Raw genomic sequence first — 26,223 nt, forward strand, 5'->3', positions numbered from 1 at the left:
GTGACCAGCCTCCTTAACACCACCCGCAATGCTAGGGAGGCTGGTCACCGTCAGAGCCTGCTATTGGCTGCTTCGCCCCATCACTGGATGTTTTGATCCGCGCGACGGGAGATGCAGCGGTGGCCGTGCAGGGATCCGGAGGGACACAGCAGGTAAGTATGCTCTAGAGGAGGAGCCTGGGCATTCTGGGGTAGTGTTAGCTTGTATGTGGTGTTTTTTAAGGGGATTATCCATCTTCAGGGGCCTTTTGAAGAGAATTCTCCATCCCCCCCACCCCAAAATGTCACTGGACCAGTGGAGGGAAGCATACTTGCCGCCACAGGGTTCAGTGGTTCCTTGGGTCCCCCACTGCCACGGTCTGGACCCGCTTCTTGACCCCTGTCCAACTGGGTGTTACATGTTCCACTGCAGACAATGACTGGTCTCAGCGGTGACGTGTCCCACATGCATGCATTATGTTGATGGGTCGTGTGACACATGCAGGATATGTCAGCACTGTGGCTAGTCATTGGCTGCAGCGGCACGTGTGACCTCCTTCAAAACAGATGTTGACAATAGGGACCATAGTGGGGGGGGGGGGGAGCATGTAGATATTCTTCCCTCCGTAAATCCAGAGATGTGGGGGGGTGTCTGTCCAAAAGGCCCTGAAGGCGGATAACCCAAGGCTGGCTTTTCTGTAGAGATTTTGTGGCGCCAACAACCTTAGATGTTAGATCATAGTAAAGATGACTGTATAAATGGTAAAATAATTCAATCAGATATCTGACACAAATAAGATATAAAGTCCAGTCACTGTTATCATTAGTATTGCCTCATGTGGATGGTGGTGGATGGAGGCTTCCTATTGTGGTGGTGACCTTTATTTTGTTAGGAGTCTTTCATATGGATGATGGGAAATTCATACTTGTTCCAGATGGTGATGTTTTTAAACAGACGGCACATGGATGGTGTCCGTGCACAGTTCATTTTACCTGCAGACCCATTCATTTGAATGAATGAGTGTTGCTGGAAAAAAAAGATTAAAGTTACAACATGCTGTGATTTTCTTGGCATGGACCAGTGGTCCATGTGGAAAATCTCTCATGTGAAGATATCCATTCAGTTGAATGGGTCAGTTCAGACGGGGGCTGTCCATCCTAAACTTGGACAGCCCCTGGATGGAAACTTCAAAAAGAGGCCCTACATTAGTAACCTGCATTTTTCAAGTTCTATTGAGAAGTCTATGGGAAAGCACCAGAAAAAAAAAAACACACCCAGAGCATGCTACGTTTGGACAGAGTGAGAAAGCGGTCGGTCAAACGTATTCCTGTGATGTTTCCATCTGCCAATATCTGTTGGTCTGGTTGAGTAGGATGCAATGACATTTCATCCATAGAAAAATAACACCCCATGGAAGCCATTAGACAACAAAACATTTCTATGTCATTTTAGAAACCTCACTGTGGCTTATTAACAATGGACCTATTGATACCACTATGTGGAGATTGAGAAGGTGCTTCAGAGGTTCCTCCAAATGAAGTGTCTGAATACACCCCAATTCTAGGAAATGTAAGGCTACTTGTATGGACTGCGTGAGGATGCGCCTCATTTATGACGAGGCTTGCGCCTCCTCATACATTAAGATCATCCTCTGGCAGCCCAGGGGATATCAAAGACCAGCGTGAAATGCCAGTGTGTGTAAATGACCCACAAGGTCTCCAGGACAAGAGTCTGCGGCGCAGGCCACACCAGAAAATAAATGTGTGTTGGTGCAATTTTAAGGAATTTGAGAACAGGAGTAAGGAAATATCTGCATGTAGCTGCACAGTGAGCTCTCAGAATACATTTTACTGGTTGGTCCTAGGCACCCCAGTCCAGCACTGGGAGGAACTGTCTAAGAACTTGTGCAGAGGAAAGTGGAGCCGTTGCCCATAGCAACCAATCAGGTCTTTGTTTAATTTCTCATTGTTAAAGCTGCTGGATTTAGACCGATTGCCATGGGCAACTACTCCATTATTCCTTTGCTTCATCTTCCTCACATTATATATGTTAGCTGATTTCGAATCATATAGTGGGGTGAATGTACCAAAACTGGTGCAATGGAAAAGTGGAGTAGTTGCCCAGAGCAACCAAGAGTAGGCATCGGACCGATTGTTCTATGCACTAACTTTGAGTGCACTTTATCAAGTCACAAAAGGTAGTTTGTAAAAGAATCGACTCCGTTTTATTATAATTTTGCGCAGGCTGGCTGATGCTGTACACTGAATATCTTTATATAGTACAGTCAGTGTACGAGGGCCCACCTGCCTCTGGGGGATTCACCTGTGGCCAGTCCGAGCCTGGTTCCTTCTGTCTTTTTATCTTTAAAAAGCCTGAAACGTTGTACTGTTACCCATCCAGACCCACATGTAGGTTCTAGTTTTTAGAGACTTTTATGAACATATGCTTACGCTTGCTGTGATTTATACAATTTTACATTTGCTAGACTACAATTTATGTGAGGAAGCAGCAGTGCGATGTGGAGCACAGTGATGGACTAGAAGATCTGTGTATCTCTACCTCTTGCTGCTGACTAAACAGTTCTGTCAGCTGGCAGTCGAGGCCTGAGGATTTGTGATAGTTGTTGGAAGGGTGTGGAGGAGATGCAGAGCAGGGGGGAGGGGGATAAATGCTCTGGGCACCAACTGTTGCTCCTTTCAAGCCTTGTGGCTGAGACAAGTTCACATATAACGTTTGTTTTGTTGCCGTTTTTCTCCTTGTTTTAACCCTTTTCATCATGTGTAGACCTTTTGTATACTTTGTAAACCCTGATGCTTCAGGTTTTGACTTTGTGTGGCTTTTGTAAGCCTTAATGGACTGTGTTTAGAAAAACGGAAAGTGATGCAGATGTCCATAACGGCCAATCAAGTCACCAGCCGGATGCTATGGGCAACTGCTTTGCTGTTCTTCTGCACTACTGTTTGGGCAGGTGGACCGATGTAACGTTAGCTGGCCTAGCTATCAATGCCTAGTGAGTAGTGTTGAGCCAACTTGTGGTTTCAAGTTCGGCGTACAAGGTTCAGGTTATTTAAGAATTCTGTTATGGATTCCGCTACCACGGACCAAAAAATTATGGTCCGTGGTAGCGGAATCCATAACAGAATTCTTAGATAACCCGGAACCTTGTACGCCGAACTTGAAACCACAAGTTCCATCATCCCTACTAGTGAGACTTGGTGGTGCCTTCTGAAGACCTTTTCTGCAGCTGCCATCATCTTCTTATGTTTTCTAATGCAATTGGAACGTTTCTTTGGCGTAATATTCTACTTTACATTAGAAAAATATGTCAAATTTGTATAGAGTGGACTTTCCAAGATGACTGAGTAAAGAACAGCAGCAAGCTAACATCTAGTCTAAGGATCCTATCTGTGTGTTTTTTTTTTTTTTCCCCTGGCGAGGCCATGTTTCAGCATGTAACCTCTGCTAAGATTCCTTCAAGTCACAATAGATTCTGCCACTCCCCAGGGCCAAGAAACTTTGTGGTGTTATGCCTGTACTTCTTACTCCATGGAGGGATACAGAGACGCACCTTCATTTTACTGCTTGCTAGAGCTGGTTATGAATATTTTACAGTTGATGATGTGCAGTGCCCATTGTACATGGCAGAATCGTCATAGCGGGACGGGCACTGTGCTGACAGTGATCTCCGAAGGAGACCCTCTTTATATCATATTGTGTTGGGGTAAAGATGTTGAGTGTTCTGGTAAGATAATCGGCTATTACCGTATGTGAGTGAATTCTTGCATGTTATCACATTGGCTCTGTTCTTTGACTGTTTGGCCGCCCCTTGCTCGGCCTGTTTGGTCCCGGCTTAAAAGGTACCATTGTTTGTTCATTAAACATAGGGTGCAGCATGCTTCCAGGGTGACTGTGGTTCTATTGCTGCTGTTCCACTCTGATAGTACACACTATAAGTTACCTTTGTACACTGGAGAGCATCCTGCTGCTGGGGGAAGGTGCAGTCAGACGAAAAAGGCTTTTTTTTTTTTTTTTTCTCTTTTCTTGCCAAGGTAAATCAAATGGCAGAACTACTCTACTAGGGCTTGTTCAGACCCATCAGAATTAAAGTTGTTTGAATCGGCTTTTTATGTTACAAACTGAGTAAATAAAGTTTTGGCAAAATGATATGGTCTCGACCAGAGGATATTGCCTTAAAGGGGTAATCCAACAGTATAGGCACCCCCCAATGCCCAGGCCCCTCCTATGGAAGATGCTTACCTGGTTCCCGGCACCCACGACCCTCCAGAACGCTGCACAGCCACTGCTGCATCTCCCCGTCGCGTGGATCACAACACTCGGTGACGGGGGGGTGTTTGGTGCAGCTAATAGCAGGCCGCGACTGTAACCAGCCCCCTTGCATCACGGGTGACGCTAAGGAAGCAGGTCACCGCCACGGCCTGCTATTGGCTTCACCCCACCCGTCACCAGTTATTTTGATCCACGCAGCGGCGGCCGTGCAGGGATCTGGAGGGACGTTGGTGAGTGGGTAAGTATATTCCATAGGAAGAAAGTAGCCATGTTTTTCTAGTTGTGGACAACCCCTTTAAGTACCTTCCCAAAGTAGACACATGATATAATAAAGGAACATGATGGTGTGACCTTCATACGTTTAGTTTTCACCTTTACCTAGACCAGTATATGATACGGTTGTTAAAGCTCTATCCTCTACACAATTGCCATTTCTCTCCCCCCATGGTATTTACCATCATCATGATGTTTGAGCTTCTGCTTCAGGACAGTATTGCAGAAATGTTTGCATGGCGTACGGGGATGCAACTTTTTATATTTCTGTGGCTTCTTTCTAACTTTGCCCCTTGTTAAACTTTAAAAACTTCATAAAAAGTCAAATATAAAAAGTAACACGGCATGGATGCTTGTAGGGCTGAGCAGGCAAAGTTCTGCTATCGGGTTTAGTACAGTTCATGCGCAGGTTTCAGTAAACATTAACCATTATTATCAGAGCTTGCAGTGTGCTGAGTGGTTAGCAAAGAGAATGTACCCACAGACTCAGATGAAGCAAATGAGTCCAAGGTTAAAAGGATGAGAGCTCTTTTCTTCTATTTATTTTTACCAATCATGTGGTCTGCTTCATTCTGCCTATCGTTCATTCAGGGAGGGAGGGGGGATCGGGAAAGAATGTCCTAAAGAATATTAGTATTTGGAAACTTTTTGCAGTTGTGTGACCCTTTGCAATTGCCCTTGGCTAGAGTAATGCAGTGTTGATTCCACCGGCGTGTCCATATTTCCATCACTTTGCAGACATCAGAAGGTGTGAAATGTTAATTTTTTTTTTACTTTTTTATTTTAATTTTTTTAATTTTTTAGTAGTTCTTCTCTGGGGATTATGCAAATTTTGCATTTCAGGATGTCTAAGATAAAGCAACGTCCTGAACTATAGGGTGGGTGGTGTTTGCGAAGGGTTAATGGTACAGGGTGACACTACAGGCAGTTTACTCTTCTCTTCACTGATGGATTTCACCTTCTGCTTACAGAGCACCGCTGTCAGTCAGGGAGAATGAGCAGGGCGGGGAAGCTGCTGGCAGGGTGGTGATTGGCAAGAGTAGGAGCCACACACTGGTGGGAGGAGGAGGAGGAGAGCGGCTGCAGCAACAGTTGGCCAATGTTCTTGCCTTGTACTTTGGCCTGCATCCTCTTGCCTGGAGATTTGTAGCAGAGAAGGGAGAGAGAGATTAGCCGAGAGATTTTGCAATAGCAGGTCTGCAGTGATGTGCACCTATTACTCATTCCTCTAAGGTGGATTTAAGGAGAGGGAAAACTGGATGCTTTACAGCCTGTTTCATGTAGCATTAGTAAATAGAAAGAGTCAGGGAACAATGTGTGTGTGTATAATAAATATATATATATATATATATATATATATATATACCCCGCTATTGATAAACGGGCAAATATTTAACCAGGGTAACTAGCGTACAGGGTACTAGTCTACAATTAGCAGGTGAAGATAACTTTATCTTTGGTGTATGCGTAGTTGGTATTACCAAAGGACAATTCACAAAGATTGTGTTGCATCATGTATTAGTATTACAGAAAGGCTGCCCTTATTCTATTAGAACCTTACTTTATATAAAATCTTTGTTTTTGTCAAAGGTAAAGGTAGTGATTTTTATTATTTTTTTAAGAAAAATAGTTTAGACTCTGGTTACATTTGTCTATTTTTTTTTTTTTTTTTTTTTTTATCAGGTTCACGGTTTTTGATGGTAGCATGCCAACAAAAGCTGTGCAGTATCAGATTGTAACAGATCAAATCTGTCCAGGATCCTGAAAATAGAAGTCGGTGCGAAAAGAGCCTTGATTGTATAGTACAAAATTTTAGGGGAAAAGACTTTGTAGTCTGAGGCCTGTTTCACATGATCATTATTTGTAAGCCCAAACTTTGGAGCCTACAAAGAATAGATATAATAGAAATATTTGTGCCTCTTCTGTGTTTTTGACCCACTCCTGGTTTTGACTTAACAAATATTGATGCAATAATGCTGACCGATATAGCAGGCAATTATTGGGAATAAAGAGAACATTCCCTGTAATTGCTTGCTGGTCAGGGAGATGAGAGCTGCATTTACATGCAGCAATCATGTCTTTTGTATTGGGATGAGCAATTGCTATTGTGATCACTGATCCCCATGGAGAGCGGTTGTTTCCCCGTTTATACAGGCTGATATGCTGCACAGAAACAATGATTTATAGTTTTTTGGTGCCCGACGATCACTTAAAGGACGAGGGTTTCTTTGTTCGTCGAGTGATCGCCAGCACCTTTTACACAGGCCACTAATTGGGAATGAGCGTTTCTACAAATGCTCATCCCTGATGATTGGCCTAATTATGTTTCAATATGGCTTCCTATCACAAAATATATTGGCCCTATATTTTAGGGTCATAAAAAAAAGTGTTTACGTGATGACGTGCAAATGCCAAACAAAAGGTTATGCCATTTTATTAGTTGGACAAAAGTATTACAGTAAACAAGAGAACGGTGCTGATTTTTCTGACTCAATTTTTTAACATATTTTACAAAGTGTCTCTTGACTATGTTTTTCCCCTTGTCATGGTAGACCTGTGAACCCTGTTGATGAAGTGGTTAAATACCCACTTAGATCTTCATTATGAACCAGGCTTCATGTATTGACTATCAGAGCAATCCATCCAGCAAAATGATTGCTCTTTATATCAAGACTAAGTGATTTATTGAGGGCAAAACTGTTCACCAGTGATGAAGAGGGTGAGCGTGTAGTCTTCCATGCTCTATCCTTCTCACCCCACTGTGTGGGAGGAGAGGAGACAGCAACCCTCCATTTCACTGTAGAATCAGAATCCTCCATACAGACTTTTTTTTTTTGCTTCATGAATGGACCATTTGTTAGTGAGTGCACAACTGTTAGATGTAGCCTGCCCAACATCCCACACTTCTCCACAGTAACTGCATCCCCACTGTATTCTGTCATTCTTTCACTAACTGGCCTACCGAAATGTGTCGGTGATAATGACGTCCTACCCGGCTTCTATGTTTAGCATTTTCCTCCTGTATTTTATACCGGTGTCTTCGAGGACCTGTCACCTGTCCTGACATGTGTTTTTAGTAACTTCTTGCATTCCCCATGTAATGACATTTCTGGAGCATCTTTTCTTGGAACTCTGTTCATGTGCTGTTCATCTGTTTTTCCTACTATAAATAATCAAGGCTTGTCCTTACACAGGTCTGCCACAGGTACCACTGATAGGACAGTGTAAGAATGCATGGACATAACCCTGACCAGGAAGCACACAACAAGATCCTACAGATTATTTTATTTCATGTGGAATGCCATTATTTACTAAAACAGAAAAGTCAGGGGTGGCGACAGGTCCTCCTTGAGATTAGTTCCTCATCATGATTCTTTTCTTTAGGACCAGTAAAATCTGCACAGGTACGAGGTCATGTATTAAAACTCGTCAGGAGGCAGAGGGCCTTTTTGAGACTATTTTAATGCCTGTGTGCCAAAATATTGTCGCTCAGGGATTTTACGCCAAGTACAGGAGATTAGGGCGAAGTGGGGACGTGTTGGGTACCGTCCCCGGCAAATTTACTATTTTGAAAAAGTAGACGGGCTGGAGTTGTTTTTCAGAATGCCACATGTGCGCCTAATTTATTACAAGGCACCCACCTCGTCATAAATAAGCTGTATACTATGGCAGCCCTGGGGGGGACAACCGTCTTAGTAAATGTCCCCCATACAGTTCAAGCCATTTGAAGACTGTGAAAAGCCGGTACATCAGGGCTTTTACCACCAGCAGCATCCTGGAAGCTGAGTACATGTTTCAGGAGGTTCTTCTGTTGCCAGGCACTCACATTTCAGGTCTGCAGGCCATCTCATCTCATTTGTGGCCTCCTTGCAAATACCTTCGCTGTGGAATGCTGGCTTTCCAGTGCTACCTTCTAGGGGTGGATTGCTTTTGGCCAATTACAAATCCTGCACAAAGAAGTCATGGCACAGTGCCTTGCAAAGTGTTAGCCCCCTTCCATGCATGAGGTACAAGCAAGATTACAATCTGAATATTTTGGTCTGACATTTTCGTCAGCCATGTGCTCGCTAGTAAAATAAAACCAGTGGCATAAATGAAATGTGCAGATTGTCCTGTTCTTGGCTCTCAGGTGCTTGCGCCAGTGGTGCCCTGGGATTCTGCATGACACCTTACATCAAGGGATTGTTCTTTCTATCTATAATGCCATCGACATAGGAAGCTGTAGCAGTCCTCGGCTTTTCACTGGAAGCCCCTTCTGTATTCCATATCTAGAAATCTGCCTTCCATGGTAAGCAAATAGAAGCTGAGGCAGTACTCCAATATATACATGCCTTTATTCACCCGTGTATGTATTTATTGGTGCTCTGCCTCAAGTTCTATTTTTTTGATGTGGAGGCCTCTGGGTCGGGTGCTGCAAGGCTTGCACCTTTTTATAGGATTGTCCAGTGCTGCTGACCTCTGTGATGGGTGCTGATGCCAAAAACAGGACCGTGAGTAAGAGCTGTACACTGCCCGATGGATGATAATACATACATCAGCACTTGTTTGCACCGGCCTGATGTAAACTGAGTGTGGGAGGAATGATTGCCACCTCCGGAATTTTAAGCAGGATGTAAAGTTGATCACTGCAGAAAAGATGTATGGTAGATGTACTCGCTCAATCTTTGTACAGAAATCGGCTCCCATAGTTTTCAGGGTAACCTTTTGGATTTCTGCCATGGTTTCTGCCGCAAATTTTCCAAATGGACATGTCCGCTATGCGAACATACCCTTAAGGGTGTATTCACTTGACCATATTTTTGGTCTGCATTCAATCCACATTCATTTCTATGGGGCGGCAAAGAAATGCAGATGTCATCCATGCACGCTTTGCAAATTATAGAACACGTCCTATTCTTGTCCGTTTTGCAGACCAGAATAGGCATTTTTTTCACTGGGGCCCGAGAAAAGTGCAGGCTGTGGAGGGACCGCAAAACTGATAAGGTTGTGCGAATACACCTTAAGGGTCCATTCACACGTCCGTAGTGCATTGCGGATACGCAATACACCCGACCGACACCACCATAGAAATGCCTATTCTTGTCCGCAATTGCGGACAAGAATAGGACATGTTATGTTTTTTTTCCGGAGCCGCGGACCGGAAGATCGACGGTGCGCTCCAGAAATGTGGATGTGGACAACACACTGTGTGCTCTCCGCATCCATTCCTGCCCCATAGAGAATGAATGGGTCCGCACCCGTTCCGCAATTTGCGGAACGGATACGGACCCATTATTACGAACGTGTGAATGGAGCCTAAGGCCTCTTGCACACGACCGTTTGGCTTTTTCAGTATTTTGCGGTCCGCAAAACACGGATCCGCAAAAAATACTGATGTTCGTGCATTCTGTTTTTTGCGGAACGGAACAGCTGACCCCTGACAGTCCTATCCTTGTCCGTTATGCAGACAATAATAGGACATGTTCTATCTTTGAACGGCAATACGGAAACTGAAGGCATACGGAGTACCTTCCATTTTATTTTTTTGCTGATCCATTAAAATAAATGGTTCCGTATACGGAAAGCAAAAAATGGAAAGAAATAAAGAAAATACGTTCGTGTGCAAGAGGCCTAAGGCGGAGTTCATATCTACATTGTGAATTCTGTGTTTCTGTTCCATCATAGCAGCAGAAAAAAAGGAGCTGTTACTATTGATGCCCTTTCCTCAGGATAGGCTATGGAACACCCCGCATCCCGCTGATCTGGTGCCGGAACTACATAGCGCTGTCCATTGTGTAGTTGACGGAGGTGGTTATCGCAGTGTTGCTTCCATTCACTGCAGTAACCAGCTCTGTCCACTACACAGTGGATGGAGCCGTGTAGTTCTGGCGCCAAAATCTGTCACCGAAGCTACTGCAGAACAGCTGATTGATGGACTTGTGGGGTGTCAGACCCCCGCAGATCAGATATTGATGGCCTATCCTGAGGATGGGCCATCAGTGGTAAAATCCTGGACAACCCATTTTAGGGCTCATTCACAGAACTGTATATTTATGTATGCACCTGTTCCGCAATTTTGCGGATCGGATGTGGACCCATTTATTTCAATGGGGCTGCAAAAGATGCGGACAGCAAATCGTTTGCTGTTCACATCCGTATGTCCGTTCTGCAGCCCCCGCAAAAATGCATAAGGCCCTGATCAGTATCCTTGTCTGGCAGATCTGTAAAAAATAAATATGGTCGTGTGAATGAGCCCCCTTGAGCTATGGATTATGATGACAAAGATCAGCAGTGCCCTATGGACCCCATGGACTTATTGTTTTTTTTTTTTTTTTTTTTTTTGGGTTCCGTCAAGGTCTCAGTCACTTTACCGGACGAAATAGTGCTGGATGCTGCTCTATGTTTTCCGTCAAATGTGACATAGGCTGTGAACGTTGCCTCCAATGCGGATATGAGTACAGCCTCAGCACGCTGCTTTTTTTTTTTTTTGTATTGTGCTTCATCCATTTAGGGGGTGTCAGGAAGCAAGGCCAGCATTGTGCTATTGTTTCAGCTGCAGTAACAACATCTACAGCAACTTAGGAGATGTCCAACGGTTGCTATTTTTAAAGCAAGGGAAACAGAAGATTGCTGGGCGACTGGGGCTCCACGAGCATGCAGTTGTGGTTTTGGGTCCATGGTATTTGCATACAATCCTGAATAAGTCAGTTGACTTGTAGGTTGGCCACTTTTGCAGGCAGATTGTTTCCTTCAAGCATGTGTAAGGACTAGCTCTACACGGCGCTGTCTAGCTGGTGATGCTGTACAGGCGAAACTCGAAAAATTAAAATATCATGCAAAAGTCCATTTATTTCAGTAATGCAGCTTAAAATTAGAATTTTGTGAAAAGGTTAAATATTCTAGGCTCAAAGTGTCGCATTCTAGTCAGTGAATTAATCCAAAGGGTTCCGTTTGCATTGTTCCTTTTTTTTTTTTTTAAGTCTAAGTCAAAACGGATCCGTCCTGACTTACATTGAAAGTAAATGGGGGACGAATCTGTTTTCAACTGCACCATATTGTGTCAGTGAAAACGGATCCGTCCCCATTGACTTACATTGTAAGTCAGGACGGATCCATTGGGCTCCGCATCGCCTGGCGGACACTAAAACGCTGCAAGCAGGTGTCCGCATCCAGAGCGGAATGGAGGCGGAACGGAGGCAAACTGATGCATTCTGAGCGGATCCTTATCCATTCAGAATGCATTGGGGCTGAACTGATCAGTTTGTGAGAGCCCTGAACGGATCTCGCAAACGGAATTCAAAACGCCAGTGTGAAAGTAGCCTAAGCTATAATCCATAATCAACCAAAGGCCTCATGCACACGAATGTTTGTTTCCATGTCTGTTCTGTTTTTTGGGTTTTTTTTGCGGATAGGATGCAGACCCATTCATTTCAATAGGTCCACAAAAAATGCGGACAGCACACTGTGTGCTATCCGCATCCGTATGTCCGTTCCGTAGCCCAGCAAAAGAAATAGAACATGTCCTATTCTTGTCTGTTTTAGGCATTTTTACAATGGATCCGCCCAAAAAAAAAAAAACGGATGTCATCTTTTTTTTTTTTTTTTTTTTTCGGGGGCGGATCTGCAATTTGTGGACCGCAAAACACATACGGTCGTGTGCATGTATCCAAACTATAACAAATAAAGGCTTGAAATATCTCGCTTTGCATGTAATGAGTCTCTCTCATATATTAGTTTCACCTTTTAAGTTGCATTACTGAAATAAATGAACTTTGCACAATATTCTAATTTTTCGAGTTTCACCTGTGTATATACGCCGTAGTTCCTTTACGGCCGCGCTATGCTTTGTATCATGAAGGTGTGATGGGAGAAAGGCCCGTAGCGACGTACAGGCCTCAGGACTGCGGTATGATTGCCAGCCAGGCACACAATGCCGTCTAACAGGTTTAACAAGATTTTCTGAATCTGTTTGCTGCTAAGTAGCATCTGATTATTTTTCTTTTCTCTTTCTTTACAACCCCTGTCCCGCCATGAAAACTTTTTCGAGGTGCAGTCTTTTTTTTTTTTTTTCTAAAAGATGTTTTAGTTGGTGGTGGAGGGGGGGGGGGGGGGTTGTGAAGGACACGAAGCATCATAAGAAACAGCAGCTGGCAAAGAAAGACTCTGCTGTTTAGGTCTTAAGACACAGAACTTGCACATGTCTATGCCCATCATACTACAGCGCAGAAGTCGAGAGCCAGTATTCTTAACCCTCTAGTGCCAGGCAGGCTATTGTGTTCTTCCAGTCTAAAGATCTACGTTCTGATGGCAAAAAAAGTTTTATTTTTATTTTCTTTTTAGGTTAATTCCTAACGTTCTAGATTCTTCTAACCTTTGCAAAGGATTTTTTTTTTTTTTTTTTTTTTTTATGTGCCACCCACCACATTGTATGGTATAAGTAACAGTTGATGCAGTGGACGAATGATGCGGATTAATCCAATCTCTTCTGCGACTTTGTAGAATTAACAGCAAATCTTGGGCGTTCTTGCATTGAGGTTGAGGTGGTGCGGCTCCGACCCTGTTAATGTACCTCTGCCCCCTTATAATATTTCCTAGGCTGAAGGCTAATGTGTCATTTGGCTATTGCCGTAAACAGGCCATATATAGTGCATCTGCTGCTGGCTAGCCTGCTCTGCTGAGAGCTGACCTATCCTGTGACAGAAGCATTCCTTGGCTCCTTCAGAGCCTGAGTAGGATGACCGGTTTGTGTGTGTGACATACAGCCATCTCCCTGCTACATGGCCACACCTGCCTGAGCACATGGACAGCAAGGATCTGACTCCGAAGCCTACCCGCGTTCTTCACCTCCTCTAGAAAGGAGGCGCCAACAAATCATCTGAACTAGTTCTTCTCTGCCATTCTCTTATTACAACCCTCATGTGACTTCCAAATGTTGGAAAAGCACATGATGCTGGTACTGTGTCCTATTTTATGCTGCAGATGATGCTTTGGAAGCCAGCTTTGCTTTTCCTCTTGACTTTTTTTTTTTTTTTTTTTTACTATTTCAGTCTGGTTGTGTTATACAATACGTGCTGCATAATCACATCTTCCGATAATGGCATGGTTGGATAAAACTATATGAAATATAAATCCAATTTGCTCAAGATGTTATGCTATAACAAGGAATTGCTTAAGGCCTCGTGCACACGAACGTTGTTTGTTTCCGTGTCCTTTTTTTTTTGTTTGCTTGTTTTTTTGCGGATAGGATGCAGACCCATTCATTTCAATGGGTCAGTAAAAAATGCGGACAGCACACCGTGTGCTGTCCGCATCAGTATGTCCGTTCCGTAGCCCCCGCAAAAAATTCTTGTCCGTTTTTTAGGCATTGTTACAACTGATCTTTTTTTTTTTTTTTTTTTTCGGACCGCAAAAACACACACGGTCGTTTGCATGTAGCCTAATTCAGTGCTCAGCCACGTGCCTCCTAGTCTTGTGAAATTCCACATTAGGCTTCTTTCACACATCATTTTTTTTGTGGCAGTTTTTGGGACTTGTATAAAATGCCATGAAATTTCATACTATTATTATTATTATTATTATTATTATTATTATTATTATTATATATTATTTTTTTTGTCTTTTAGGTGATTTTGTATTTTAACACATTTTTAACATGCCAAAGCATAATATGATTACACAATTGACCCCAACCTTAGTTTAAAAATTCCTATAGACTTACTACTATACAAAAAAAAGCTAAATTGTGTATAGTTGACTAACCTCTGCAGCATTTTTGTTGCTTATTTGTTTTTGCTTTTTTGTGCCGTTTTGGGCCAAATAGTATGTTTTGAGCACAGACTCTGTGCTGTAGAGCAACATTGAAAATTATGCATTGGTAAAAAAATGCCATGCAAGAACACCATTAAAATGTACAGTACGCATTAGTACTGCCGGTTTTAAAACGGGGCAAAAAAATAATGACTGTCTATGGGACGAAAATGCGGGGAAACGCCAGACCCAGAGCATGCTTTGACTATAAACAAAAAAAGGCAATGCATATCAAAACCGCCACTATATGTTTGCTGTAATTAATTCCTGTGTAACAAGAGGAGCTAGAATTTTCTCACTAAATAAAAATGCCTAATATTGCATTTCTGTGCCACCAACTATTTTGAATTCATCCAGAATTCCTCTCATCTGGCATCTGATAATCCAGAAAATTGAGTACACAATGGAGCCCTTTCTCCATTGCCGTTCTTGGCGGTGCTGGTCCGATTCTCCTGCCACTATAAAAGATTAGCGGTGACATGTCTTATACAGTACGTGACCGCTGCAGCCAATCGCTGTTTTTAGCTGACACTGTCACATGCTGAGATGTGGCATGTGATCGCTACAACCAATCACTACTGTCCTTAGTAATAGACCACTGAGGACAGCAATTGGTGGCAGTGGACACATGCCTTTTCCAGGCAAGCCACCTCTCCTATTTGTGACAGGAGAATTGCCGGAGAGAACGGTGCTGGAGAAAAGCATGAGTATAATATGTTTAATTATATTTAAGTCATTATTGGGCTTGTCCGAGATTTTTAATTATCGCAAACAACCCCTTTAAACGTTGGTAAGCATGCTTGTACTGTAAGGCTGAAGCTTCTAGGAGCTATTCATGAGGTTGATAGGATGTGTAAGTAATGTATAATAAATGTTATGGAAATCTTCTATACTAATGAGATGGATACAGGACACCATTATAACTCCAGCAGAAGTATTCCCATGACTTCTAGCACTCCTGGTCCAGCCAAGCAAGGATAGTCAAAAGAACACAGATTTAATATAGGCTTTGAGAGGCAGCTGATGCGAGTGGACGGAGTGCTCCAGCTGTAAGTCATTACTTGCAGAATGGTGCTCTCATGCAGACAAATGCTATCCTTGTTTAGAGCGCCTGTACTGTGAAACACACTGCCGTCCTCTTCCACACTGTGCAGGCTTTGTACTATGTGCATGGTCAATATCTAGCATCAAGCATTGGGTACCTTGGCGCAGTATCCGCATCAGCTTTGGAAGAGAAGATATTTATTATAGACCCCACCACATAAAAAAAAACCTAAAATGAATAGTTATATGATATCTTTTGTTTGTAAGCATTGAGACAGATTTACTAATCCTAATAAACTATTAAACTTGGCCTAGACTGAAGAGGTGCCAAATGCATCATCCAGCCTGAGCCACTGTGATACATTTGGCACATCTTTAGACACTTTTGTCTGATTTTACACCACCCATTGGTTGGCTTACTTTGCTCCAAAATTTTGTTGTATATTAAAGGTGTTTTCCAAGATTTTAATACTGATGACCTATCCTCTGGAGAGGTCCTCAGTATCTGATCGGTGGGGTTCCGACACTCGGGACTCCCACCAATCAACTGTTTGAGAAGACAGCAGCGGCCCTCATTCTATGGGATCACCACTACTCGGCGATCCTGGCTGTGAAAGGTGTCGCCATGTAGCCCTTGCCTAATGGCCTTGTGCGAAGCGATCGTTCACCAAATGATTGATCAACTGCTGTTCAACCGACTTCTATCTGATGTGTATGGCCACATAACCTCTTCTAGGGGAACAAACCTATAGGTGGAAATTCATCACTGAAGGGGTGTTTGAGGCTATTCTTTTTTTGACTGGGGTGGTTTTGTGCACTACAGCCAAATTTACTAAGATGGCACTCAGTTTTATTAAATTTGGCACAAGTGTGATGTGGTTTCGCCACTGTCGGTGAATGCCAGAGGGTTGCCTGTCGTGAATATGCAAATTTTTAAAAAGTCGCCCGTCATAAATAAGACCTCTGTTCTAATCTAATATGTAATCCCAACCGACTTTACACTCCACTTAAGAAAGTGGCGACGCTCATCAAAAGTCGCAATAAAATTGCACAAAATGTTGCATGCACCATTTTTACTGGGGTAGCAGATTTGATAAAAGTCCCCCATACTGTATATGGAGATCTAAGCCTATATAAGCATCTCCAGATCCACAGCCTGGAGATCTAATTGTACTTTGAAGTCGCCTCTCTAAGATTTCTGAACGCTCTCTTGTGTTCTTCCTTTAGTGTTACTAATTCTCAACTCCTGTTAAATTGTGTCACAAGATTTCCATACAATGTAAAACCAGGCTTTCATATACATTTGAAAGGGAGCAAATATACTCAAGAAAAGGCCAGCGCAATAGCGCATCCCAGACAATAGATGAGAATGACAAGGTGTCAAGCACAGGAAGTGACAGTAAATAACGGGTCAGGCCTAGTAATAATACCTGCTGGATCCCCCTAATATCTAATGGTATGGAGTATCTTTTACTCCACGCAATGCATTTCGGAAAGTTGTATTGATGTTGGTCCCATCCTTTGTGTTTTGGTTCTCTGTGATTACAGAGGAAAAAAAATCCAGAATATAGCAGAAATGTGTCTGTACATGACAGAGATGCCTCATCAAGGAGGAATAGTCTACATTCCATGGTCCTTCTATACACGATAAGCATCTGGGATGTTGTATTAACCCTGGCGTTTCCACAGTCCACGGTAGTGTGGAGGCGTCCATTTTGTTTGTATTTCTATGTAGGGCTCCGTCATGTAGTTTTATTTTCTTGTATTTTACGGTTCATGAAAAAATGCATTTTACAATGGCAGCGTATCTATCATTTCAAAAAAACGTATCATAAATCAGTCCCAAGTTTTGATCAGTGGTGGACAGGGTGCTGAGACCCTCGCCCATCGCTAAAAAGAGGAGGCCGAAGTACAAACTCTTCTCACTAGCTGTAGATTAACTCATAGGAGGTCTAACCATACAAAATGCTTGGAGAGGTCTTGGCACACCCACCCACCGATCAAAAGTTTTTTAGAAATGAGAATTGGGCTACATGCACACCACTGTTGTGTGTTTTGCAGTTCGCAAATTGCTGATCCGCAAAACACAGATGGCGTCTGTGTGCGTTCCGCAACTTGCGGAACAGCACAGACAGAAATTGATATAACTGCCTATTCTTGTCCGCAAAACGGACAAGAATAGGTTATATTCTTTTTGCCGACCACGAAACGGAGCAACGGATGCAGACAGCATACAGAGTGCTGTCTGCATCTTTTGCGGCCCCATTGAAGTGATTGGGTCCGCATCCAAGCCACAATAACTGACCAAAACAACTGTTGTGTCCATGAGGCCTTACATTGTAAATGTAATGTATTTTTTGGTATATTTTAGTGTATATTTAGTGTCATTTTGTACATGCATTTTTTTGGTCTTGCTGTCTTTTAGGCCCTATAGAGAAGTGACTGTTGTTAAATCCAAACCTGGTGGAGTTTTAGCCACAAGTCGCATGGTACTGCAACCTGCTTTTGAGATTTGGTTGAACTTTTTAGACAGCCCAATTTCAACTTCAAATCGCACACAATGGGAAGGATTTAGCAAAACTGGTGTAAAGGAGAACTGGCTTTGTTGCCCATAGCAACCAATCTGATACCACCTTTCATTTTCAACAGGCGCTCTCAAAAATGAAAGGTGGAACCGGATTGGTTGCTATGGGCCTTGAAGCCAATTTTCCTTTACCCCAGTTGTCGAAGACTTGGATCTCCATAGAGTAGTTGAAAGCATCCTTATGATTTGTCCATCTTTGACACACACAGAAATAGCTGGGTTTCATAATGGCTTGATCTTTCTCAAGCAGACCCAGGTATTACGAAAGGCTGAATATAGCTATTTCTTTGTATGACATGTGAGCAAATTATAAGGTTGCTGTCATCGTGACATCATTATCTGTCAGCCGTAACTGCCACATTATATAGGCTACTTTCACACTGGCGTTTTGGTTTCCATTTGTGAGATCCGTTTCAGGGCTCTCACAAGCGGTCCAAAACGGATCAGTTTTGCCCTTAATGCATTCTGAATGGAAAAGGATCCGCTCAGAATGCATCAGTTTGGCTCCATTGCCATTCAGAATGCATTAGGGCAAAACTGATCCATTTTGGACTGCTTGTGAGAGCCCATGACAGATCTCGTAAACGGAAACCAAAACGCCAGTGTGAAAGTAGCCTAAGTCAATGGGGACAGATCCGTTTTCACTGACACAAAATGGCACAATAGAAAACGTTGACTTTCAATGGTGTTCAAGACAGATCCGTTTTGGCTATGTTACAGATAATACAAACGGATTCGTTCTGAACTGGTACATGCGGTTGTATTATCTGAACGGAAGCGTTTGTGCAGATCCGTGACGGATCCGCACCAAACGCGAGTGTGAAAGTATCCTAATGCTGAACGCTAAAACCTAGCTATATAAATGTATGGTGGTGATTTTGTGGGCCCAAACCTAGTGATAAGTTTCCTATAAAAGGATTCAGCTGTTTTTTCGAAGCTGTGAGCAGTGCAGCCAATTTCCAGAGGCTGGATCACATTGTCGGGAGAATCGGGATCGCATGTCTGTTACCGAACAGCTGCAGTAACCTCTGTGCTTTACTTTTCAGTGTGCAAACAACGTGCTTTGCATTGGGGGAGGGAAGGATGCGGACGGTTTATCAGTTGGAGGTGCTACATGGTACAGTTTCAGGCAGGGCTGTGCTGTCCAGGAAGCTGTTGTCTTGATGCTTCCTGGTGATGCTGCAAGGCTTGTTTATGAGTATAGTATTACACCCGGATCCATTGTTTCTTCTCCTACACTATACACTCGGCAGAAATGCCTGCATTTACACTCTTCGGTTTGTAACCAGTTCTCCACCATCTTTTCCCAGTAGTAGGAATTTTCAGGGGCTTCCATAAAAATAAAAAAAAAGCAGCCTTGGCACTGTTGCCATGACCAATAAACCCTTGGCATCGCTTTTCCTTTGCTAGTTATCCACTGTTCATCTACTAGAGGTGGACTATGCCTAGTTTCTATAAAGGTTCTTTTATTTAGTTTTTGTAGCCCCCCATTGCCTTTCCTAGTTATGTGTCCATAAGTTTTCTGACCTTCGAGAAAGCTCCAAGCATCAGGCTGCTGAAAAGGCTTCTGGGAAGATCTTCCCTTGGGCAGCGTTCCAAAGCTCTGAGCAGTAATATCTAAACCAGCTGAAGAGACCTCGAGAGCCAAGAGTAGCAGCATGGTTCGCAGCAGCAGGAAATCCATCTCCTAAACAGTATAGCAGCGGCACCAATAGGGGATTGTCCTGTCCCCTCCTCCAGCACACAGGACCCTCACGTATAAAGACGCCACTCGCCTCAAGGTTACAATCTCATGTCTGCATTTCCCTGTTCTTACTATATGTCCCAATGCACAAAGTAAATCCATTAGCACGTAACCCCATTTTATTGTAAATCCGGAAAAGTGACAAGAAAGGCATCAAAAGAATTTTTTATTTGTTTGTTACCTCTTTTTCTTTGTTCCGCCAAAAAAACAAACCTGTCCTATTATTGTCCACATTACGGACAAGGATAGTACTGTTCTATTATGGGCCAGCTCTTCCGTTCCACAAAATATGCACATGGATGTCATCCGTATTTTTTGTGAATCCGTTTTTGGCGGATCGCAAAATACATACGGCCCTTATTCTACGTGGTATCAGAATGTCAAAAGTTTTATATAGCGCCATCTAGGTAACTATAGCGCATGCATAATACAACTCAGTTCAAACTAAAGAAATCACAGCGTCACAGCGTACACTAGTATCATTAGATGAAAGACCCCTATGCAGTGTGGCACTGGGCCTACCAAAAAAATAATTCTGAGACTGCACTGCGGCCAACTCATGGGCCCTGTTTTCCGGATTGCACACAGTCGTGCGCATGAGCCCTACTTGTTGCCATTCCAGGACATTAATAAGATTCAATAGTATAAGAGGTGAACATAGACTGAAAACATTAAGTAGACATCAGGAAGCATTATTGTTTCCTTGATAAGATGACGGTGGACCCCTGTCCAGTTACACAGGCCTATACAGTATGTTCTCCTGAGATCTGGTTACTGGTTCCAAGATCGGCTCTAGCTTCTGCTAGTCCTTAGGCGACTTGTTTTATTAGGGCTCCATTATTGGGCCCAATGATGGGCCAGAACAACCATGCTTATGAGTTTACAGTCAATGAGGAATAAGGGGTAGGTACGAGATCTGGGTAGGAATTGGGGAACTACATCAGTAAATGCCACCTCAAACAAATTCATATTGGTATGTACATATTTATACTTGGTGGTATTATTATTATTATTATCATCATCAATAATGTTGTACTAGACCCTGTTTGCAGACAGTTTCTCATCTTTCTAAGCCTGGCCATCATTACTACTCTGATTGTAGAAGACTGATGGGGCAATGCTGGAGTTTACGTCTTTAAATTAGTATTAGCGTGACTGTAATTATGTGAATAGTCAGATTATAGGCCAAAGAGATCTCTTTGTAAATGAATGCAGGGGTTGGATTGGCTAGTGTGCAGGGTGTTAATCTCCCCAGAGTGCACTGGTTTCCACACATTCCATAGGAGAACAGCACTGCTAAGTAAAGCACTTGTAACGAGCAAACTAGTTTGGAGAAAGCAGACCAGTATATTATTTTAGTTTTTTATTATACTATTATCGAGGTCTCATCATTGCGTTTCACCTGATTTGTCTTTTTGTTTATTTTTACACCTTCACTCACTTATTATTTTTTTTTTTTTCACATTAGTCATGTCTATTTAAGGCTTGTCCTTTAACACAGATCTCATTGACAGGACTGATGATTGATTTCATGGCTAGGAAAGGAGCAGAAATCCATAAGCGAGGTCTTTGTTGCCTATATATGATTGTAACTTTTGTGCTATGAAATAATCAATAGTGAGCCTTGTCACAAGGGTGCACCTCCTGCGCTAGGATGGGTCTCTTATCTCTTATGAGAGGAGATGGGTTGGGTCCTGCCTTACAAGGCTACAAAAGGAAGGCATCAGCAGAGGCAGAGCTACTTTAGCTTTTATTGCTTCATCCGCATATCGTTATTAGCCCTTACTGAAGAGAATACAAGGCAAAGTACAGCCCGAGCCACACTTTATGTGACGTGGTTTTCGCAGTTGTTTTTTATTTATTCTTGAACATATATAAGTATTATACATACGATATAGTGTTGGGACATGGCAACCTTTTAGGTACTCGTGTCGTCACGGCCATCGCTGGTGGTTTTCACAAAGCAAGGCAACACGAAAGGCCAGCATGTTTATGGCCGTACTGAATATGAAAGATTCCGGCAATGATTTTCTGTGTAGGTCCAGTGGCACTAGGGTAGTCATTTCAAGGTGTGTATTTTCACACGAGCATTCAAGACCATGCAGGTTTTATCGCACGCTACATTTTGCCCTGGAGGTTACCTATTAAGGGAGTGTGTCATTTAGTTTTACACCTCTAGAGTACAAGCTGCTACTTAACATTGCATCCTTAAAGGGTTTCGCTGTTTCAAAATAAATTTTAGTGTTTTGTTGTTTACTACACGTAGCTATGGGATGAAGTTCAAATCTGAAGACAGAAAAGTTCATGAATGCTTCAATATTGCCGTATGAGACTGTGTGTGTGTTTTTTTTCCCTAGCCTTAAAGAGGACCTGTCGCCGCTCCTGAAATGTCTGTTTTTAACAATTATTTGCATCCCCCGTGTAAGAGCAATTCTGGACTTTATTACTCTATGATTCACCATTCCTTCTAGACGTTATTAATGAATCCCTAGCAGATTGCAGTGATGGTCCAGATGGGTGTTACCAGTTAAGGATGTGTCTCTGCTGCCCGACTGATACTGGCAGCAATGATTGCATCATATCAAGACTGGGCAGAAACACTGTCAACACCCCCTCTGGATCGTCATTAGTCTGCTGGCAATTCGTTGATAACTTCTAGCAGGAATAATAAATCACTGGCACATCAAACTCGGAAAAATAGATGCTCCAGAATTGTTTCTAAATGGGGAACGCAAGTAGTTACTAAAACAGACTTGTCAGGAGAGGTGACAGGCGAACTTTAAGGACTCATGCACACGACCGCGTGCTGGCCGGGCCCGTGCTGCAATGCACATGCACCGATCGTGGGGCCGCCGCATGAGGATCACGGACCTATTTACTTGAATGGGGTCCGTGATTCGGATCCGACGGTCCGCACTGCAAAAAGTAGTACATGCACTACTTTTTTGCGGTGCGGAGGCACGGACAGAAAACCCACGGAAGTAGTCCGTAGTGCCTCCGTTCCGCACTGCATCTCCTGGATTGCGGACCCAATCAAGTGAATGGGTCCGCATCCGTAATGCGGGGTGCACACAGCCGGTGCCCATGTATTGCGGACCCTCTATAACAGCCGTGTGCATGAGCCCTAAGGCTAAGAAAAAAACACTGTTGGGGCAGGCCATGCGGCAGCCAGAGGTCCCCTTTAGAGGGGTTGTCTTTTTTTGCCGAGGATCTCTTGAAGATACGTTGATTACAGGATATCCTATTCACTCAACCTCCAGTGATCAAGTGATTGTTGTAATCTACAGGGGAACTTGGCAACACGTTCAGTCCCTTTTTGCTGCCTCCACAGGTGAAATGAGTATTATAGGCTACCTTCTGAAGTTAATGGGCTGAACACATGACTGTGCGCCGAGCGCCGACCTCCAGCAAACGCATGAGAAAATCTCCTTGTACTGGTTCTCCCTTCTATAAATTTGAAAGGCCTTCGCAGGGGTATTTGAAAGTTCACTTTCGAAAGCGGAGACCTTTCTGAAAAGCTTAAAGAAATGTTGTTAGACATTATGTGACATGCATGAGTTTAATTGGATTTAATACACCGATCGTAACCAACCCAGGAGAAAATCGTGCAGTTTCTTATACTTTTTTTTTTTTTTTTCATCATCCTCTTTTCTGGCTTCCTCTTTATTTTGTGAACTTTGACTAGGAATGTGCTCTAGCATCTTCAGGCACTCACATGACAAACCAGAAGTACTGCATTGATCAGTCTCTGTCACAATTCTTATTTGCAAAGTACATCCTCGTACAGTCTTCCGTGAATATCATCTGTGTTGCTGAGAGGCAGACCCTCAAACAACAAGCAACCTTCTCACGGGGAAGCAGGATCTATTCGAAGTGAGCATTGTGGGCCTCCATGAGACCTTCAGGGCCTTTACGTAGGCTGAACTAGATTGATGTAGATCATGGGGTTTGTTGTTCAGATAAGATGAATAAGAAGGTAGTTTGAAATCTGTGAATCTATATAATGTCTCCTTATGACAAAACCCATATACAGATAGCCCATGTAGAGACCGATTGAGGTAGATTTTTCAAAGCTATGAAAAGTGGAGGAGTTACCCTTTACAACCAGTCCTGTTACGAGTCTTGTAAGGCTGGATTCACATCTCCATTAGAGATGATCCGGCCTAACTTCCGGCTGTCGGCCAGACAGAAAAAGCTGCATGTAGGGGTATTTATCCGGCTGAAGCCTAGCATTTGTGCCGGAAAGTGGCCGGATCACTGCCGGACCTCATTAAGGTCAATGGACATCCTGAGGTAAACTAGAGAATTCAGCAGTGCCGGATCTGGTGAACTCCGGCAGGCTGTTCCCTGCCAGAGATGTGAACGTGTTCAATCTCATTGGTTTCTACTGGCAACCACTATACTCCCCTTGTTCCTCTTAAATATTCAGCCATGTACGTTGTATTTAGGGTCTTGTCTCTTCTCACATGCATGCATATATGACTGTAATATGTTCTTATGGTATCTAACGACATTATCTAGTGAACAAGCAAAGCCACCAAAGCAAGTTTCCCAAACCTAGGGGGAGATTTATCAAACTAATGTAAAGTAGAACTAGCTTAGTTGCCCATAGCAACCAATCAGATTCCACCTTTTATTTTTGACAGCTCCTTTGGAAAAGGAAAGGTGAAATCTGATTGGTTGCTATGGGCAACTAAGCCAGTTCTGCTTTATTGGGGTTATTTATCAAACTGGTGTAGTCTTTCCCTAAAATAGACATAAAGAGCATTGATCGATGGGGCAGATTCAAGGTACCTGAGCTAAGGGCAAATTATAGGAGGGATATATCAAGACCCTCATTTTGATATCCCCCGTGCTGCCGGAGGATGCGTACGCCCCAACGTAAATTGAGAGCATCATCCGGCAGTCCATGCTCCTAGAATGAAATCTACACCGGCTCGTAAATGATGATAGATCCCCTGAGGCTGATCGCCATACCCCATTTCCGGACACTGGCATGGGTGGTGTAAAAATTATATTTGCATAATGTTTGTATGCAAATTGTGTATAAAAAAAAATAATTCTTTTTTTATGCCACTTTTCTGGCGTATGGAGTTTGATAAATCTTCCATGACACATTTATGTCTAGTGAGAAAATGTCCAGGAGATATGTCATAATACGTCGGCAATGTAATATTTTGAAAATGCCCAAATTATCCATTCAATGCCATAATGACCTGACCATCGCCCAGCACCATTTTAGTGACCATCTGTTTTTGAGTAATATTCTCTTGTGTGTTTATTACAGTGCGTAGAGTAAGTACGCTTTTTTTTTGTCTTGTCCCCTGCAGGCTGCAGTGTATTGGTGCCCAGCTGGAGGAGGAATTGAAGGGATGCTGCCAGCTAGTTTTTCGACGGGGCCCTGCCAGTTCCAGCCTTTCCAGCAGCCAGGGAGCAGCCTGGTTGTTGAAGGTCAGTTGGAAAATACTTCCTGTAGAACTTCCTTGATCTATGATGTCATCTTCTCTCTTATATCTAATTCTGTCATTTGACATGTATCAGAGACTTCTATTCTATAACTGGTCACCTGAAAAGAATTCTGCCTTTTTCTACGTAACTGGTTGGAGCCACTCTGCATACTTGGGCAGTGACACATATTGTGATAGTCTGATGAGGGCGTGTCCTCTGCTAAGCTAATGGGAATGACTGGCCGCATCAGTCTACGAGGAGTCGTATTCTATATTACCGTGAAAAATGATAAAAATGTTATTTCTTACAATTCCTCAGGATGAGATCCTTTCAGAAGGTGATCAGGTCGTGGTACCTTACTTTAGTGACCCAGTGAACCAGGGATGCCCAACCTGCTGTTGCAAATCTTTTCCCAGCATGCCCCGATAGCTGTAGGTTGTCTGGGCATGATGGTAGTTGTAGTTTTGCAACAGCTAGAGGGCCGCAGGTTGGGCATCCCTGTTTTAAACCATACTAGTGTGAGTCATGGATGTAATTGGGGGATTGTCATAGAGTGGGGGTTGCAAAATGTGCCGTTCACATGGAGGATTTTGACGCTATCAAAATCCACCGCAGTTGTTCACTTTGGATGCTGCTGACTCGCTCATGGCTTTGCTCAATTGAATGGAATGAATCTACATACCCGTGGCGTCTGTCTACACACTGCACTAAAAAGATGCAAAAAAAATAATAATATCTGTGTGACCACACAAAGCGTAAATGCTGCAGATTTACAGCCCCAGCAAAGTGGATGAGACTTTGAGATCTCATGCACCCTCTGGGGAGAAAACCAGCAGCATGGCAGTTTTGGCCGCAGGTCACAACGCAGCGGAAGACCCACTGCAATTCCTCCAGCGATGCTCCTGCAGAGGCCAGCCCATTTTAGGCGGCTTTTAGTGGCTGTGGAGTTCGTCCTGATCCGCTGGGGATTTTATTCACTACCTTAACAGAAGCTGAGCCAGTTTATATAGGCTTGATTACTTAAAGAGGACCAGCCACCACTCCTGACGTGTCTGTTTTAGTAACTACTTGTATTCCC

General features: G+C 43.2%; 1 protein-coding gene across 1 annotated transcript in view; it reads left to right on the plus strand.

Moving 5' to 3' along the window:
- The window catches only part of RREB1 (ras responsive element binding protein 1), a 72,779-nt gene that overhangs the window by 15,239 nt on the left and 31,317 nt on the right, over positions 1-26,223 (plus strand). Inside the window, 1 exon segment of the mRNA XM_044292955.1 lies at positions 25,028-25,148. Coding sequence (XP_044148890.1) covers positions 25,028-25,148 — 121 coding nt within the window.

The sequence above is a fragment of the Bufo gargarizans genome, chromosome 5, assembly GCF_014858855.1.
Source record: "Bufo gargarizans isolate SCDJY-AF-19 chromosome 5, ASM1485885v1, whole genome shotgun sequence".
NCBI lineage: Eukaryota > Metazoa > Chordata > Amphibia > Anura > Bufonidae > Bufo > Bufo gargarizans.